Source organism: Glycine max, chromosome 11 (genome assembly GCF_000004515.6).
Source record: "Glycine max cultivar Williams 82 chromosome 11, Glycine_max_v4.0, whole genome shotgun sequence".
NCBI classification, from domain to species: Eukaryota; Viridiplantae; Streptophyta; class Magnoliopsida; order Fabales; family Fabaceae; genus Glycine; species Glycine max.
Window position 1 is genome coordinate 11,969,816 of NC_038247.2, and position 21,142 is coordinate 11,990,957.

A 21,142-nucleotide genomic window follows, 5' to 3' on the forward strand; every position below is an offset into this window, starting at 1 on the left:
AATTATTGGATGAGCTTTATGTGAAATGATTTTTCTCTAAAGTCTAAATTGGATTTGCAATCCGCGTAACCACCAAATGTTAGTGACACTAGAGGATAGACATAAGACAACATTCAGGACACACCATAGCCATTATGAATGGCTTAACGCACCATTAACTTTTCTAAAATCGATTAATCTAATTTTTCAGAGATTACTATGGAAGTGTGTTGGTCTTTTTTTATGATATTATTGTGAAGTCCTTGGCTATCTATCACATCTCCAAGATTTAGAGGTAGCTCTACAGATTCTCCATTCTAATGTACTTTTTGCTAAGCTATCTAAAATGCTTGTTTGGTGCACAAGTGGATTATCTTAGCCTTACAGTTTCAGCCAATGTTTTGAAAATCAAACTAGACCGGCTGGTTCTATTGGTCCAACCAAGAACCGGCCTAATGACCGGTCTTGATACTCTTTAAAACCAGAACATTTTAGAACTTGTGGGAACCGGTAAAGAATCGGTGAAAATCGAAGTTGAACCAGCACAAAGAACCGGTATCGAATCAATCTTCTAATTTTTTATGTTTTTATTTAATCTAATTTTTGTTAAGATAAGTAAAAATACTTAATTTAAATATTTCAAATATGTATCAATTATTTTGTCTACTATTATTAAATTTTTTTCAATAAAACAATAATTTAGTCATATATATTAATTTATAATTCTTTAGATCTTAATTTTTTAAGAGTCTAAATTTTTTTATTACTTAAAATATTATATAATATTAAAAATATAAAAACGTTTAACCTTGATTTCAATTACGGTTGAACCATTGAACCTTGAATTAGTGTCTTCATCAGCTCAGTCATTGGTCTTCATTGGCCTGATTAAAAATATAAAAACACTGGTGGTTGCGGTGGTGTCTTAACCGTTGACATTGGTGGTGATGATGCAGTGTGATTGCTGCTGGACTGTTAGTGGCTGGGGAGATGTGGACTCAGGGTCAAAGTAGGAAAGGGAGAAAAAAAAAGATGAAAAAATCTTAAGCCTTTGATTAAACAAATAGTATATCCAACAGTTAAAAATAACTTTCTCATTGTGGGAAACTTGGCTAACTTTCCCACGCTAGCCTTCGTCAAGAAAGGTTTCTTTGAATGGACTACTCTTGCTCAATCTTTTAATCAGTTGTAGTACGCGATAACTCAGGCTCCTGTGGTAGTGTACTAGTGTATCTATCGGATTTTTCTTGCCCCCACCACATTGGAAGCCAATGCCTCTTATCCTAGAGTGGGGATTTTTCAAAGTCAGGGAAGACATCCAATAGCTATTTTCATCATTATATTTTAAAGTTTTGTTTCTTTTCCTCCGTTTCATTAATTATTGGAAAAATAAAATAAATATGATACACACTTTATAGAGAGTGACATTTATTCTCTTAAGCTTGGTAATGAAAGAAATGGAGATGATTTGCCCCCCCCCCCCCCCCCCCCTTTTTTAATGTTTCTCATTCATAATGGTTGAAAAAAAAGTTAATAGTAATTCTTGGGGGAAAAAAGATTATATAATTTACTTAGAAAGTTGTATTAATTCTTGAAAAATAGGGTTATATTAATTTATCTAACATAATTCACCAATATAACTATGTAGGTTTTCCTATATTTCTTTTTTCTTTTTTCTTTCTATAATATTTAATTAATAGTATAGGTCCCTTGAGAGCTTCCTAACCATGTTGTCAAGTTGTAAAGACAAATATCAGAAGGGGCTGAATTGCGATGTTAAAAATTTTTAAGGTTTTTTTTCTAGCAAACAAAGTTATCGTTTAAATAAAAGCTTTATAAGATAGATAACAGATCTTCAGAAAATGCATTCACGCAATGAAATCAAATTTTGGAAAACAAGGGAGTTTTTCAAATAAAATATTAACATAATTTAAGTTGATCATCACATGACTTACGTGTTTCTTTTCATTCTTTTATGAAAAATGTTCGTCTCCATTTATTATATTTTATTTATACTTCATACCACAAAAATAAAATATTCATAAATTAGTTGAGTCGATACATTAATTAGTTTAGTTAAAAATAATAAGCAAGATAAAGTAAATTATATTAAATTATTAGAACACTAAACTTATAGGTAATGAAAATATAATAAAGCTTAATTTTTCCTAAGTTATTCAAATTTTAACACAATTTAAGATAAATTATTCATCTTATAATTTAGGTGTTTCTTTTTGTTCTTTCATAAAAAATGTTTATCCCGTGTGTTATTTTGTTTATAATATTTCACAGTTACAAAAATAAAACATTCATAAATTAGTTGTGTCAATACATTAATTAATTTAGTTAAGAGATAATAAGCAAGAGAAAATTAAATTCATATTAAAATTATTAAACCAATAAATTTAAAAGTGCTAAAATTATAAAGCATAATTTTTCTTAAGTTATTCAAATGTTAACATAATTTAAAGTAAATTGTTCATCTTATGACAAACATTTCTTATCGTATTTCATGGAAAACTTTCATCCTCGTGTTCTTTTTTTTATACTTCACATGTTACAAAAATAAACTCATCATATGACTTAGTTGTGTCAATACATTAATTAGTTTACGTAAAAAATATTAAGCAAGAGAAAAGCAAATTTATATTAATAATTATTACAATAATAAATTTAAAAGTGCTAAAATTATAATAAAATATAATCTTTCCTAAGTTATCCAAATATTAATTTAAGATAAGTTGTTCATTCCGTGACTTAGTTGAGTCAATACATTAATTAGTTTAGTTAAGAAATAGTAAGGAAGATAAAGTAAAATATATTAAATTATTGCAACACCAAACTTATAGGTAATGAAAAAATAATAAAGCTTAAATTTTGTTAAGTTATTCAAATTTTAACACAATTTAAGATAAATTGTTCATTCTATGATTTAGGTGTTTCTTTTTGTTTTTCCATGAAATGTTCATCCTCGTGTGTTATTTTTTTTTAATATTTCACATGTTACAAAAATAAATAAAAAATCATAAATTAGTTGTGTCAATACATTAATTAATTAGTTTAGATAAAAATAGTAAGCAAGAAAAAAAAATTCATATAAAAATTATTACAAAAATAAATTTAAAAGTGCTAAAATTATAATAGCATAATTTTTTCTAAGTTATTCAAATATTAATTTAAGGTAAGTTGCTCATCTCATGACTTAAGTGTTTATTTTCATTCTTTCGTGAAAAATGTTCATCACAGATTGTTATGCTTTATTTATAGTTCACATGTTACAAAAATAAAACATTCGTAAATTAGTTGAGTCGATACATTAATTAGCTTAGTTAAAAAATAATAAGGAAGATAAAGTAAATTATATTAAATTATTACAACACCAAACTTATATGTAATGAAAATATAATAAAGCTTAATTTTTGTTAAGTTATTCAAATTTTAACACTATTTAAGATAAATTAATCATCATATAATTTAGGTGTTTCTTTTGGTTCTTTCATGAAAAATATTCATCCCCGTGTGTTTTTCTTTTAATATTTCACATGTTGCAAAAATAAAGCATTTTTAAATTAGTTGTGTCAATGCATTAATTAATTAGTTTAGTTAAGAGATAATAAGCAAGAGAAAAGTAATTTTATATTAAAATTATTAAACCAATAAAGTTAAAAGTGCTAAAATTATGAGAAATAATTTTTTTAAATTTTTCAAGTGTTAAAATAATTTTAAGGGAAGTTATTCATCCTATGACTTAAGTGTTTCTTTTTGTTCTTTCATGAAAAATGTTCGTATAAAAATTAAAATATTCATAAATTACTTGTGTCAATACATTAATTAGTTTAATTAAGAGATAGTAAGTAAGAAAAAAGAAAACTCATAAAAATTATTACAACAATAAATTTAAAATTAAAAGTATTATTTTTCTAAGTTTTCCAAATCTTAATGTAATTTAAGTTAAATTGTTCATCATATGACTTAAGTGTTTCTTTACTTTTTTTTCATGAAAAATGTCCCTCTCTGTTTTTATATTTTATTTATCCTTGATATGTTACAAAATAATAAATAGTTATAAGAGAGTAAGGAATATATTTTTATATTTAAATTATTATAATAATAAATTAAAAGGTATAATTTCACCTAATAATTTATATAATAATATAGTTTAAAGTATAATAATTTATAGGTAAGCCACGATCACTTATGCCTCTACAACTCAAGCTTTACCCCAACTTGACACAATCTAATATTTTATGTCCTACCAAGCCACTACTAGTTCTACATAAATCAAATAGATTTGTTGACATGTTTGCACAATGACTAACTCTTAAGTGTCTTACAAACAAATTTACAATTTGAACACTTAGTCTTTTTTCTCAAAATATTCAAAGTGTTTTGAGAGCATTTTGGAGCTATACAAAAAAATATAGAGAGCTTTTTATAGAAAGAATATGAATGTGTACATGTAGGTTCATGTCTATATTTCTTCAAAGCTTTTGGTGTTTATAGGCCTTTACAAGTATTTGTTATCTCACAACGGATGGATTTCTCCACTTAAATTTGTGTCTGAGGCTTATGGTCGTTGGAGCATTTAACGCATTAAAATGCATGTTCTTTCTCATGTAATGAAACTCCTTTGATTGGCTTTTGTGTAGAACACTTCAATAGAAAATCACTTCCCTTTGGTTAGAGCACATCTATCACAATAGAACGCGTCTTTTGATGCTTGTTTGACACTTTTAGAACTTGAGCTTCATTTATTCTTGATAGGATTCAACAGAAATGGAAAAATAAACGAAGTCTTAAATGTCATTCTTTAATGTTGTATTAGATCATGACTTAAACCTACTTCCTGCCTGATAGTTCAGACACAGGATCACGAAGCATGGTTTGATATGGTATAAGATACAACTTTTAACCTTTTTATTTATTTGTATATAACCAAAATAATCAGAAACCTTGATTCATGTTAAGACATAAATGTTTTTTGACTTAACATTTTTTTTCTTTCTAAATCTCCAAAATTCTTAATTAGGTATTTCTATTAGGATTTGACTTCTTTAAATTTAGGAGGTGTACTATAAAGGATAAAATGCAATAATAACTATAAATTTGGAAATCAACGGCAAGATTTGTGATAAAATAAATTATATATGTAATAAAATATAAAATTAATTACTTTGAAAATAAATGATTGATATTATAATTAATTTTAGATTTAGTTACATATTATATTATGTTATCACCAATCTCATCATTGATTTTTGAATTTATGATTATTATTACCCTTTATCGTAAGTGCACCTCCTCACTTTAGAGGAGCCAAATCCCTACAACCCGGGTACTTTGGAAAAAATAATCTTATTTTATCATTAATATTCAATTAATCTTCACAAATTAATCCATTTAGTATTAAAAAATTAGCTCAATTTATCATAATCCAAAGCCAATTCTACTATGTCAATCCAAGGCTGATTTATGATCATTTTAGTTAATTGTTAATCAGTTAATAAAAATTATTAACTAATAAATCATTAATAGTTTTTTAGGTGCCAACAATAAGTTTGTTGACCTATATAAATTATCTTAAAAGCCTTACCAAAAATAATTTTTTTATAGGTTAACAAAAGAAAACTCACAGTGCAATGTTCAGTTATAATCGGTCAAAGTGAAAAAAGTAAGAGAAAAGTCAAGTTTAAACCCTCTCTTCACATAAAAAGACGTGTCATTTTCTTTGTGGAGGGTTGTCCTGAGCAAAAGGTGATTTGACCACTAAAGGCGGTTGTAGAGTGTATCAAAAGGAAACATACTTGGGTTATAAGCTTAGGGAAGCTTTAGTAGAACAACACATGTAACTTTGTTGAAAGTTAGTGAAAATTTGATGAGTTGTCAATAACCGAACCTAGTATGAGTGATAGAGACAAATTAGTATAAAATTTGTGTTATTATGATTTTTGCTTTATCTTGTTAATTGATGTTGAGTTGTGATTTTGCTTTGTAATTTTTTTTTCTTAAAATTCGTTGAAGTGTTTCATCTAACGTAGATGCTTGTGAAACTCTATTTTTAAAATTTGTTTTTATAGATAGCTTTGCACTTTGACAAAATTTGTGATTTTTTTAAAATAACAATTCAATCTCCCTTCTTGTGCTTTTTGCCTTTACACATATAATCATTAAACTCATATTATAATTTTTATATTATATAATAATAGATATGAAATAGATTATGGGCTGGCAACATAAAACAATTTTACATCGTTATTCAATAATAACTTATCATGTATAGTAAGTTTGTTCACTTTTATATGATAATTGTATTAAAAGAATATTAGTTTTTGAATTTTTTAACATTTATGAGTTTGGTCCTTACACTTTACTCGTTCAATATTTTTGTTCTTTTTATTCATTTTAACTGTTAAGTGATGATGTGACATTATTTTTGTTATTATTGTATTTGATTAGTTTTTTTACGCTTTAAAAATTGCTTGAAAAAATTTCTTTTGAAAGGGTTAATAATTTGTGAAATTACAAGAACATGACAAAAAAACTCATTCCACTAATTCACTTCTTGAACCAACAACAAACAAATTCAACCCCTAATAACACAATCCACAAATCTCATCAAATGATTAAATTCAAAAATTAAGATTCTAATTTCAAAAATCATAGCACCTTCGAAAGGACTATCATCAACAAAAAAAAAAACAGAATTGCAATTTTCAAAAATTAGCATTACCACGCCCAAAATAAAATACTAAAAATCAAAATGTCAAAGGATAAAATTTTTGACTTCGCAATGATCAGCGTCGCCATCTATCACCTCATGACCACCACTCCCATAGTTCATTTCAACCAAGATGCACTTCTCCATTTAATCTTGCGTTTTCATTTTTGTCACACTTTGTTATTCTTCGAGTAGCTTTGATAATTGTGTTTTTGCGCCAAAGCTCTGCCTATCATGTTTCTTGCTTCAATTCTCAAAACTCAAACAGTGACCCACCGCCCTCTTCGCTATCCATGATGGCCAACACACCATCCTCTTCAATCGCTTTGTGGCATCCTCAACTCCACTAGATTTCCTTCCAAAAACTTAGATATGGATTATTTCTGCCCCGCTACACCAAATCTGAATCTGATGGGCATAAGGCCAAGTGTTAGATGCCCTAATATGATAAATGATTTATATTAGATGTCAAAGTAAAACAATATATGACTACTAGGGGGTGTTAGTTAGGATAGAAATTTTCTCATTTTTTGAAATTATGATTCCTAGTAATAATCATGGGAATCATGTTTCTTAAGAATGAATAAAATTTATTTGTTTGATAAATGAGAATCTTTAGATACATTTTTTAAAAATTAAAGAGTTACATATATTTTTATCTTTTGATTATTTATTATATTATATAATTTAATAAAAAATGACATCATATTTTTACCATAATAAAAAAATAAATTCAGAAAAATAAAATTCTCACTTCTGTGATTATTTTTTTTTTGTAAAAACTAATTATAAAATATTTCAAAAAACCTTCTTTTTCAAGAATATTATTTTTTCTAAAATACATACCAAATATAAAAACCTGAAGTTTTTTTTTTTTAAATTGACAGTCTTAATTAATAGATTTCGAAAATATAACAATCTCTTAAGATGGGTTGGTGAGACATCACGTCACGTGTGATTCTTGTATTTGATAAACGATGGCATATTTCACGCTGTTTTTCTCGATCTTGATTTCCCTGCGTATTGTCTGCACGTAAAGCCATAGTAGTGTCTGTCGTTTTTATATGAGGAGAATCATTATCATTACATAAAACTTTTACATTGTAAGGCAAATGTTAACCAGGACGAAACAGGTTAAAGAACTAAAGAAAAATAATTGTAAGGCAAATGTTAATCAGGACGAAACAGGTTAAAGAACTAAAGAAAAATAATTGGGAAGGATGCTTAAAATTGTGCTTTCATGATTCTTTTAATATTTTTAATGATTTTTACAATAAATATTTAAGTTTTTTTGAACAAATTTCCGTAAAAAATGTTTCTTTATTAAATTAAAATGATTTAATTATTGTTTTAGTTCATGAATTTGAAGGAATACATTTTTTAGTCTCTAAAATTTAAATTTTTTTAATCTCTGAATTTTGACCAATTATTTTTATGTTTAAACTTTTTTATTTGTTTTTAGTCCTTATGTCTGTTTTGTTTTTAATTCATAAGACATTTTAGATAATATTTTTTCATTATTCAAAGCATTAGCTAAAATGCCTTAACAACTAAAAATAAAACAATTATAATTTGAAATGACTAAAAACAAAAAAAACTAAATTATCTAAACTAAAAATGTATTTAAACTTTCTTTAATTCTTGACATAATAAATTAATACTTTATGAATATTTTTAGCATTTTATGGAAATTTTTAGTATTTTAAGATAGTTTTTTTTTTATTAAAAATTAATGTATGATAACTAAAAACTTGCACCACTATATATTAATTATCCCAAAGTCATCGATCAAATTTAAAATGAACCACTGTTATTATTTAATTTGGAAAATCAATTCATTTTTTTTGTCAAACTGGTTTCAACAACTTAAATATAAAGACTGATCTTTAATATTAAAACTAGTTTTAAAGGAGACTTAATTACTTCTAAATTTGAAGTGTGTGTTTTTTAATGGCTTATTTGCAAAATTTGTTTCCCTATTTTGCCTATTAATTGACTTTCCTATTTTTTAATTCATTATTTGAGTCTTTTATATTTCAAAATACATTATCTTAGTCTCATTTTAATCGTTGACAATTAAATTTTAAACTATAATCCTTTCCAATAATATATAAAATAAAAATAAAATTTATATAAATATATTTATTCTAATTTATATGAAAATAGAATTTAATCTTATATAAAAATATAATAAATTAAAAAAGAATAAAATTTGAATTTTGAATTATTTTTGTATAAAACTTATATTAATATTATATTTTACACTAAATATTCATATAAGTGTTTGAATGTAGTGATAAAAAAATGTGTTTTTTACTTTAAAGATTATAATTTTAGTTCTTCCTTAAAACCAATTCTGAGACTTAAATAATATATTTTAAAATATAAAGAGACTCAGATAGGAAGATCAATTTATGGTAATAGGCAAAAGGACACATTTTGCAATTAAGACTTTTTTAATCTTTAAAATTTTAGTTGTTATAAATTAATTTTTATTTTTTAACAGCTCTGTACTGAAGAAAACGGCGATTGAGAGGGAGAGTTTGAGAATGGTGAAGAAGGAGGAGTTCTTGAGAGAAAACGGCGACAACGAAAACCGTTCCGTCTCGCGGAGTGACTTCCCTCCCAACTTCATCTTCGGAGTTGCCACTTCTGCATATCAGGTTCCTGCCAATCCACATTAACTGTCCAATTTTTCATCACCCAAGCATCAATCAATGCCTTGATTGTTCGTTTTGCCTTTTTTCTTTTCCTATTACATTATTTATTCTGTTGTTCTACTACATTTTTAGCAAAAGAAAAATAGAAATCAAAATTTAAAATCTAGGGTGAGAGTGAGACCCTATTGGATCCATGAGAGTGTATAGTACTGTCATGAGGGTTTTCTTTTTGACAAAAAAAAAAGTGTGACTTAAAGTAATAATATAAATAAGGCTTATTTTTGTTTCCCACAATTTAGCGATTTTTTCATATTCGTCACGCAATTTTTTTTTCTTTCTGCTTTAATCCGTATAAGATATGTTTGTTTTGTTTTTCCGAAAAAAATGCTTTGAACATTCAAAAAAATGCTATCTAAATCACTTTAAGTAACAAAAACAAAACAAACACATTTTACCATGACTAAAACAAAAAAAAATATTTTGCAGGGACAACAATGAAAATAACATTAAATTACAAGGATAAAAAATGTATTTAACCCTATAAACAAATGTTTAATGACCAAATTGACAGTAATTAGTTATGTTTTAGGACTTATTTTGAATTTCTTTAGATTTAGAGACTAATGTGAAATTTATAAGAGTTGCTCTAGTTTTAATTTTTTTTTTTATTATTGGGTTCCTATGGTGCTTTTATGATAGTTAACTTCCCCCAGGCATTGTGTGAAAATTTGCAGAAATAATATTCGGCCAATAGAGTAATTTTATTGTTGTTGTTATTGAACTTATTATTTTAAAAATTTGGTTCAAGAGCTCTATGTGTTTTGGTTTTCACTGGATTAGTGTTGGTGTTTGGGATACTGTAAGAAGTTTATGTTGCAGTTTATTTTATTTGATTTACTTTATTTTTATTGTTTTCTGTTTTCCTACGGAGCTAGTTCTAAGGTTTCAGTGCTTGGGCACAATTTTTGGTACAGAATACTTGAATTTTTATACTGTCAAAATGATCAGGGTTTAACTTTGATGTGTTTTAACAAAAAAATTACATTATCATCACTTAATTTGGCTTTGCAAACTTTGACTTGACCTCACCTAATTGTTCTTGCTGTCTGAACTTTGAAATTCTTGGTCTTTTTATTTTTAAATTTTGTAGTTCTTTGGTTGCAGATCCTCTGCAGTGTTTAGTTTGTTCAGTTTATCTTTTGTACCTTTTTTTTGGAAGGCTGAAAATATATATATTATTAATAAGAGAACCAGTGGTACCAGAAAAAGAGATTACAAAGCACCAAGGTGCTACCCTCCAAAAAAAAACATCAACAAATCAGCCAAAAAACAACCAGATCCAACCCCACTAAGCAACGAATTTGGATATATTAGAGGACCAATGATTGAAACTAGTACTAAAATCTTTATCCTTAGCCTTTAACCAAGACCAAGCTAGAAAAATAGCATGGTCCATGACTTTACAAGGATCAAAAGGTTTTCCTTGGAAAATCAATTGATTCCTATGCTGCCATATAGAACTAGTTAAGACAATCCACCACCCACACCTTGTACTATAGTTCACATTTGTCCCAAACCCATCACAGAATTGATAGAAGTGGTGAACAGGATTAATGGAAAGTGGACCTGCTACCCGGACCCAGCTCAAAGATTCCCACCACAGGCCATTTGTCTTTTTACAATTAAAGAACAAATGACCCACATCTTCCTGCACATAATCACATAAGGAGCAAGTGGCTTCCTGAGTAAAAACATTTCTTCTTAAGAGGTTGACCTTGGTAGGGAGTCTATTCTTAAGAAGTCTCCAACAGAAAATGACTGCCTGAGGGGGAATATGCAACTGCCAGATTGTCTTAAAAATCTTGTCTTCAGAATTTACTGAGCTGGTGTTCATACATAAACTATAAGCTGACCTGGTAGTGTACTGTCCATTAGGTTCAGCCAACCACAACATATTATCCTTGACCTGACTTTGAATAGGCACAGAGCTGATTTCCTCCAAAAACTATACAGCCATCTGACTTTCATGATCAAATAAGTTCCTCCTCCACCTCAAGTCCCAGCACCAGCTATTATTGTTAAAATGGCCCATTTGTGAGATGAGAGCCTTTGGCTGTCTACTTATGAGGAATAGCTGGTTGTACTTCTGCTGCAGGGTGTATTGTTCCCCTAGCCAATTATCAGTCCAGAATTTGATATTTTCCCCACACCCAACCTTCCAAGACAAGTTATCTTTAAAAATACTGCAGTCCAGCTGATGATACAAGTTTCTAATGTCTCTCCACCAATGGGAATAGCCCCTTTTGTCTCTATTATTTTGAAGTTCTGACCAGCCACCATATTTAGAGGTTAAAATTCTAACCCAGAGCTGTTGTTGATCAGATGCAAAAGCCCATAACCATCTTCCCATCAAAGCTAAGTTGAATTTCGAGATATCTTTTATCCCCAGTCCCCCATCAGTCTTAGGCAAACAAATATCAGCCCATTTCACCCAAGGGATTTTTTTATGATCATTGTCTCCACCCCACAGAAAATTCCTTTGAAGGGATATCAGTTTTTTGACAACCTTTTGAGGTATTTTAAAGAAGGAGAGGAGATAAATTGGGAGGGCATTGAGGACAGAATTTATCAGAGTAATCTTCCCAGCCATGGATATATTTTTCTGAGCCCATTTGGCTAATTTTGACTTGAATTTAGTGATGATAGGCTCCCACACCAGCTGGCTTGAGGGATTAGCCCCAATAGGTATGCCTAAATAGAGGAAAGGATACTCCAGCTGTCGGCAGTGCAGGGTATTAGCTGCTTCCAAAGCCCAATTGACACCACCACCAATAATCCCAAACTGACTTTTAGCAAAATTAATCTTTAAACCAGAAACTAATTCATATCCTCTTAATAAGGCCTTAATAACATGAATGTTGTCCCACACAGCCTCTCCAACAAAAACAGTATCATCAGCATACTGTAAAATGTTGATAGGTTCCTTATTCTTTCCAACCAAGAAGCTTCTATAGAAATTTTTGTGGACTGCTTGTCTCATCATACTAGTAATGCCTTCTCCTACAATATTGAAAAGCAAGGGAGCTAGGGGATCCCCTTGTCTCAAACCCCTTGTAGGTGTAAATTCCTTGGATGGGCTACCATTAATCAAAACTGATATAGAAGCTGAGTGGAGGCAAGCTGATATCCATGATCTCCATTTTGGGCAGAACCCCAATCTAAACAGCATGTAGTCCAAAAAAGACCAAGACACTGAATCGTAGGCCTTTTCAAAATCCACCTTGAAGATCATCACTGGTTTCTTGTTTCTCCTTGCTTCCTCAACCACCTCATTGAGTATCAAGATACCATGGAGGATATGTCTTCCTTTAATGAAGGCTGACTGCCTTTCATCAATTAACCCATCCATAACAGACCTCAATCTATTAGACAACAACTTAGCTATAATTTTATACATACAACCTATCAAGGATATAGGCCTATAATCATTGAAGGACTGAGGATGATTCAGTTTAGGAATCAATGCCACAAAGGAAGCATTACTGCCTCTAGGAAAGCTGCCATGGACATAGAACTCATCTACAAATCTTCTAAACTCTGGGCTCATGATATCCCAAATTTTTTTGATAAAATTGAAGTTAAGGTCATCTGGCCCAGGGCATTTGTCACCTCCACAACTCCACACAGCTTCTTTGATCTCTTGGTCAGAGAAGGGGGCAGTCATCTGCTCTCTTTGCCTTTGAGAAATAGCTCTAAAAGGAACCCCATCCAAATAAGGCCTTGAATAATCCTGTTCAGTAAATCTGGTCTGGAAATAATTAACAGCTGCATTCTTGATTGTGTTGGGTTGCTGGACCCACAAACCATCAATAGAGATACCTGGCATAGCATTGAAAGCTCTCCTATAATTTATTATTCTGTGAAAATACCCAGAATTGCAATCCCCCTCCTTCAACCAAGATATCCTAGATTTTTGTCTCAAAAGAGATTCCACTGCAGTTGATACATTCCATAGCTCCTGCTGAAGGGAGTTTCTGATTTTGAGTTCTTGATCAGTCAAGATACGATTAGAAGCTAAGTCCTCCACCTCATTTAACTTCATCTGAATGCTGGATATCCTGTTAACATCAATATTCCCCTCTCCCTTACTCCACTGTTTTATGGCAGCTTTCAAGTTTTTCAACTTATTTTTAAGGGCAATACTCCCCCAACCTCCCTGCTGATCATTAGTCCAGGTCTCCCTCACCATTTTTTGATACTCTTTCTGCTGCAGCCACCAATCAAAAACCCTAAAGGGCTTAGGACCCCAGTCCACCATGTTAGTTTGCAGAATGGTTGGACAATGATCAGATATATCCCTTTGCAAAACATGTTGGCAGCTCTCAGGCCACAAAGACAACCATTGGTCCGAGACCAAAAATCTGTCAAGCCTACTCTTCACATACCCATTAGGCCTTATCCAGGTATATCTTGATCCCACAGCCTTAATTTCTTGGAGCTCCATATCAGAAATCCAATGATTAAAAGCTGAGATGTCATGAGGGTCTACCCTGCTATGGGACAAGCTTATTCTTTCCTCTGCACTCCTAATGTTGTTAAAGTCCCCAAGAACACACCACAGACCCCCTGGGTTAGAGGCCTTCAACTGCCTTAATTCATCCCATAACACTTTCTTCCCAGCAAGGTCACAAGGGGCATACACATTTACAATCAGCAACCTCTGATTGTTGATGATGCATCTCCCTTCAAGCATTAAAAAGCTCCTACCTTTCTCCCTCCTACTTACTTCAAAAGTGGAATTATTCCACATACATAGTAGACCACCCGCAACTTGCACAGAAGGGATATAATCCCACTGAACAGTCGAATCCCCCCATATGGCATGACAAATGTTTTTATTAACATTCTCCCTTTTAGTCTCTTGAATGCACACAATGTCCACCTTGTGTTTTGAAATAAGTCTTCTTATAGCAGTCCACTTAACCCCCCTCCCCATACCTCTAGAATTATAGGAAAGAATGTTCATGGTTGTGGTTTTTTAGCTCCCTTCTCTGCTACTGCCATCATAACATCCCTGTTCTCCATGCATAATAACATCCCTTTAAGCTTGTTATCATCTTCCCCACAGGATAAGCCCATTTCCTTTAAAAGGGCATATTGCATTTGTATAGAGTCCTTCGATATAGGAGTCAAAGGATCATCTGTAGAGGCTGGGATTATTTCTGTCTTCTCTTGTAAAGGAGGCAAAGAAAGAACATTAGGATCTGTAGAGCAATCCACCATTGGATCCATCACCTGCTGGGCCTTGGATTTACTTGTCATCACCTCTTTTCTTCTCACATACACCTTAGTGACTGAGGAGATTGGGCTAGGTAGATGGCCCATTTCGTCATTTACCAACTTTGAAAGCTGTTGACTACTTGCATCATTGTCCTTATCCGTGACCTTTAAATGGTGGGGCAAAACTTCCCCTTTATCCCCTACGTAACTTTTTTCTGACCTAGATTGAATATCCTCCATAGTGTAAGTCAAAGGGGCCTGGTCTATAAGCCTGCCCTTGACAGAGTGCTTTTCATTTCGCGTGATTCCCTGCACAGCACTTTCTTCAACCCCATTTAGAATGTCCCCATTTCGGGGAAGTTTGTCATTGGGGAGTGTCAACGCCACCTCTTCCTCCCTGCCCTGAGAAATTTGAACGTTGTCTCTCTGAACTGGGTCCACGTCAGCAAGAGTGTCGGACTGGTCACTGCATCTTCGGGCAAGGGTCCTTACCCACTGGTCCCTGCGAGAGGTAGATGTAGGGAAGGCGTCCCAGTCTTCAGGATAACCGCTGATGAGGTCATCGGAAGCTCCATCAGAGACTTCGTCACCGGAGAAAGCCCATGGGTGGAGTACACCCCCTGTTACAGGGGTGTTTGGCTGGGTCGAAAATGGTGAAGGGGGGAACCAGGCTGGGTTGCAGTGAATCTTCTTCGACACATCCAGACTCGTCGTATCCTCAGCAACGTGGAGGACGTAGTCACTTCCGTCTATGGTGGCCGGAATCGTCGCCTGAAATGGAGGTTTCATCTGCATCCGAACTAGGACTCGCGCCACGTCCAATCGCTGCTTGGCCTCCACATACGCGTCTACTTCCACCACCTCACCAACTTCCGCCAACACCTTCGCCATGGACTCCTCTTCCCATACTGACAGAGGAAGACCCTAGATGAGAACCCAGGTGAGCCTATATGTCGGCCGTAACTCCGGAGAACATTTCTGGAGCTCCGATATAGGAGTAGCCCCAGTCTCCTTCTCTTGATGTATGAGTCGAGCAGCCTTGGATTCATCCATGTAAGGAAAAATAACCCAATCATCGACCCAGTAACATGGATTATTGTCATCTTCAACCACCCATTTCAGTTCCTCCTCCACCCTCTCAAACATTCCTCTATTCTTCAGTCTTGCTATCCATGCCTTAGAAAGCCACTCAGAGGTCGCCTCGTTTGAGTGCAAGATGACCGGGCTATGATTCGCCTTTACAACCCCAGGCATAGCTACCCGCGAATTCGTAGAGTTCATTTGACGATATATGGGTTCCTTCACCACCTCAGCATATGATCGAGGTTTGTCACTGGCTTTGTTTTCCTTCTGGGCTCCTTTATCCCCGTCGCCATAACTAGAGAACCCTTTCTCACGTATTCCAACCACCTTCCCCCTATCAAACTTCGGTCTGTTAACAAGCAATTTCACCCCACCAAGGAAGATATTGTTATCGAGTTGCCTCTCTAGCCTCTGCACATCCACCACTTCTTTGAACCTAACAAAGCCAAACCTATGGCCTAGCTTGTTTTTGGTTCTGGGAATGAAGACTTCCCACACCTTTCCCCACTTCTGAAAAATCCGCCACATGTCCTTCTCCATCATCCCTTCAGGGAATCTAGAGAAGTAGAATGTCGTGACGCCGGCCTTATCTCTCCATGTCACCTTCCTTTCTTTTCGTTGATGGCTAGTATTTTCCGGTCTACCTCTATTAGTCACCATGTTCGATTTCTTCTTGCGTGTCACTTCAACCCAGTCTCCGTGATTTGTGTTGCAACCGGACTGATACGTGTCATCGTATGCAATCCATGAGGATGATCCTCGTTGACGTCGCATGTAGTCATCATCAGTCCACCAGTAGTTCCGTGTTTTGCTCCGACGTCCCCTTCGATGGTAGTCATTCCTGTCACCCTCAGCTACTCTCTTTGTGTCTACTCTCACTCCCGGTCTACCCTCTCTCTCTCTTACCCTGTCTGTCTCCCTCACTCTCAGATTGACGTTTCTCTCTCTCACCACCCTCTCTCTCTCTCTCTCACCTCTCTCTCTCATTCTCTACCCTCCGCACAGATTTACCTTAATATAGCTCTTATGCGTTCTTGGTCCTTTAAAAGATAAGTATAGGAAAGACACCTGAAATTATTGCAAACTTCCTGGAATGCTTTGCGCTTGTCCCTCTCCTATAAAAAAAAACATCACACATAGTATTATTCTATTTGACTATCTTTTGTACCTTGATTTCTCCTTTTTCTTAAACATATGTTTCCTTAGATTTCAGCTAAATTTGGCTTTGATCAAGTGGAATTTCATGATAGCTATAGAGCCAAACTAGGTAACCATTTATTCAAAATAGCTTGTAAATTGCAATCACCATAAAGACAATGTAATTAAGATATAAGAAATTCTATGATAGGACAGCTTAGATAAATGTTTTTTGACCAATTATTAGGAGAATGGCATATATTTAGTTAAGTAATGCTGTGATTATAACTGATGTGAAAATTGTTCAATTAGACATTTAACTGCTTGTAGCTAATTTCTAGATAGAAGGTGCTTGTAAGGAGGGTGGTAGAGGTCCTAGCATATGGGATGCCTTTACACACACGGAAGGTATGAGAACTTTTTCCTTAATACTAATAGATAAATTGCGAAACCCTTCACTATCATTTTTCTTAATGGCACTCCTTGATGCTTCATAACTTGGTTTGTCTTTATGTTTTATTAGGAAAAATTCTTGACAAAAGCAATGGTGATGTTGCAGTTAATCATTATCATCGGTACATGGTCGGTAACATCATTTTTTTAATGTTTTTGATATTCTTTTTACTTCTGTTTATATATTGCTGTTGTGGATTATATTTTGGACTAAACTACATTACTCAAGCAATGTTTCTTCCTTAATGACTGGCTTTTGCTCATATGAATGCGTGCATCAGTTTTTCTTTTTACCCCTCATTAAATTTTTTGTTCCTGTTTGTTCTTTGAAGCCAAATACTTTCAGATGGAAATTCATTGACTCTATTTTTGAATGAGAGTATGAAGAGATATCTTAAATTTTATTTAGGGTATCTTATAATTATTTCTATTAACTGTCTGGCTTCTGCCTTATGTACAAATTTTCAAATCTTAACTTTTCTGAATGTAATTATGGTAACAGGAAGATATTGATCTTATAGCCAAGTTGGGATTTGATGCTTATAGATTTTCAATTTCTTGGTCTCGGATTTTCCCCGGTATGTTTTATTACTAATGAATTTTAAATCTGTTTTCTATATAGTTAGTTGTTTTATAAATGAATTTCCATGTCCATGAGTCATGAATCCTGAAAGTTTGTCTGTTTCTCTGTATCATCATTACCCAGTCAGTAGCTAATATAGTTAACTTTTTGTTCCAAATATCCACAAGTGTTGACTAAAGGATTACTTACAGCTTGAGAGGGAGGGACTGGCTGGGAAGGAGCATGTTATATGCCCTTGCGTAAGACTGAGTCACAGGTCTAGAAAAAAAAGACTCCTTGCGATCTATAATGAAAGCAAAGAGCAGACTTTTCCTTGATTGAACCACTCCTAAACTAACACCGAAAATTTTCTTAGGAAAAGGAAATAATTTTTGATGATTCTTATTCTAGTAATAGTGCCTTTTAAAGGCTGTATATCAATTAAAGATCGTAACTGGTAGGATCTCAACTAGGTCCCCAAAAATAACTATGAACTAAAGTGAATGGACTATATTTTCTTATAATTTATATGATTGAGGAGAATAAGAGGAATGCCGATGCTTTACTAGTTGACAAACTTCACACGAAAACATATTTGGATTTTATTTTTAAAAATATCAGGAAATAAATGTTTCAAGTACCCCTTAACTTAAATGACCAAGCCTACAATGCCATACCATTATTTTTTTCGTTTTCATGAACAAAACTGAATTGAGACAATTACCCTGAGTTTTATCCTTAAAAATAACGTCATCCTCAAAGAGATAGATATTAGACTAAGAAAGTTACAGATGAAAAACTTTGTATTCTCCTGTGCAGAATTTTGCATTAAATAGTGCTCATACAATTTGATTTTTACATCTGTGCATTAAATAACCAATCTGCAATAAATGCTATCCTACAGCTGGGATAACTAATTAAGGAGATAATTACAGCTGTATAATCATGTAAGGTTTATTGTTTTGAATGACCAACAAATCTGTGTCAATAATAACAAATATTTTGCAATTTGTGCCAATTAATAACTAATATCTGCTAATCAATTTCATTGACATCCCCCCTCAAATTAATGCTGGTAAGTCTAAAAGCATTAATTTGCTGACTAGGAAATTATGGCATTGACGTGTCAAGGATTTTGTGAGAATCTCAGCGAGTTGAACAGATGTAGAAACATGAGGCAAGGTGATAACTCGATGGTCATACGCGTCTCGGATTGAGTGACAATCAACCTCTATGTGCTTCGTTCTTTCATGGTAAACAAGATTTGTGGCAATTTGAATGGCACTTGTATTGTTAGCATGCAGTGGAGTTCGTTTTGCTTGTGAAAAATCAAGCTTTGAAAGGAGACCATGTAGCCAAATAATCTCAGAGCATGCAACAGACATGGCGTGATATTTTACTTCAGTGGGTGCTATAATACGGTGTACTGGTGAAAGATACAAATGCCGAGGAAATTGTATGAATCTGCTTATCGTGTGGACAACTAATGAGATATGTTGTCTGGTGATGGTTAAGTAAATAAGACTTCCAACTAGCTTACAATAGAAAGTTGGGTCTTGTAGAAGGTCACCTTCATCTCGTCACAATTTCAGATTAATTTCCATTGGAGTGTCAACAAGAGCAGAATTAGTGAGACCAACTAATCGAATTAGATCTTGAATATATTTGTGCTGATTGACAAAAATGCCTTTCTGTTGAAAGTGTACTTCTAATCTCAAGAAATAAGTGAGTTAGCCAAGGTCTTTCATGTGGAAAGTTGAATGCAAAAGTCTCTTGATCGTACAAATAGCCTCTTGATCTAATCCGGTGACCACAATATTGTCCATATAAACCAGAAGTATGACAATTCCTTTTAAGCTCCTTTGAATGAAAATGACGGATCATACCTGCTTTGTATGAAGGAAAAACCAAGCAGTGTTGTGTGAAACTTTTCAAACCATATACTTGGTGCTTGTTTCAATCCATATAAAGAACACTTCAGTTTGTTAACAGCATTAGGCAAAGGTGAAGGCATACCGGTAGAAAGTTTGATGTAAATTTTCTCTTTGAGGTCACTATGGAGGAATGCGTTTTTAACATCCATTTGGTGTATTTGCCAAGATTCAGATGCAGTAATGGCAAGAATAGTGCGCATAGTAGTCATTTTGACCACAGGTGCAAAGGTCTCCTCATAATTAAGGCCAAATTCTTGATCATTTCCAAGAACAACCAGCCTGACCTTCTATCGGTTGATTGATCCATTCAAATGAACCTTTATATTGAATACAAATTTGATGCCAAGGGGTTTGACAGAAGAAGGACAAGTTACAACATCCCATGTCTGATTTTCTTCTAGTGCTTGTAGTTTTGTTTCAATAGCTTCTCTCTAGCATTTCTGCTCCGTGGCCTGTCTATAAGAAGGAATAGGAACAAATGCTATAGTTGCTGTCAATGATAAAGGGGAAGAAAAATCATACATTTCTGGTGGTTTACTAACGCGAGTATTGCGATGTAAAGGAGTTGGTGCTGGATGAAGCATCGGATCAGCAGCTAGAGATTGATCGGGAGGGGGCCTTGGAGGTATGGATGGTGGATTTGGTGGAACAGCCTGACGTCTTTGATACACCAATAAAGGTTGCGGTGCTGATTTTCCTACAGAATTGTTAGGAAACAATAGCAAAACAGAAGTGGATGTAGAAGAGGGAGTGTCTTGGTTAGTTGGAAAAAAATGTATCTTCTTGAAAGATGACATTTCTACTTTTCTAGAAACTCGAAGCCTATGTAGATTAGGATTATAACACACAAGTCCTTTATGGTGGGCAAAATAACCAAGAAAAACTCATTTAACAAATTGAGCTATGAGCTTGGTGTGTTCTTGTGGGGGAAGGTGGACATAACAAGTATAACCAAAAGTGCGTAGGTTGGAATAAATGGGTTTGTGACCATATAACTTGAAGAAAGGAGAATCATTGTTTAATGATTAAGCAGACATAATAAGGCGGACAGCAGTGGAGAGAGTCTCACACCAAAATCGAGGTGGCACAAAAGATTCCAACAAAAGGGTACATGGACATCATCAATAAGATGACGATTTTTCCTTTTAGCTACCCCATTCTATTGGGGTGTGGAAGGACATGACCTTTGAGGTAAAATGCCATTTGTCTGCAAGAAATAAATGATATGTATATTCCCCCCCCCCGGTTGTCGGAATGCAAAATTTTAATCTTGAAAGAAAATTGGGTCCGAACATAGGCATGAAATTTTTTGAAAACAGAGAATGCTTCATCTTTG

The 21,142-nt window shown here is 33.1% G+C and overlaps 1 protein-coding gene across 1 annotated transcript in view; it reads left to right on the top strand.

Moving 5' to 3' along the window:
• The first annotated feature begins 9,187 nt into the window (after positions 1–9,187).
• The window catches only part of LOC100800603 (beta-glucosidase 42), a 34,373-nt gene continuing 22,418 nt past the window's right edge, over positions 9,188–21,142 (top strand). Inside the window, exons 1-4 of the mRNA XM_003538013.4 lie at positions 9,188–9,360; positions 17,199–17,265; positions 17,381–17,439; positions 17,813–17,888. Of these exons, the coding sequence (XP_003538061.1) occupies positions 9,247–9,360; positions 17,199–17,265; positions 17,381–17,439; positions 17,813–17,888 (316 nt within the window). The 5' untranslated portion in view covers positions 9,188–9,246. The remainder of the gene's footprint in view (positions 9,361–17,198; positions 17,266–17,380; positions 17,440–17,812; positions 17,889–21,142) is intronic.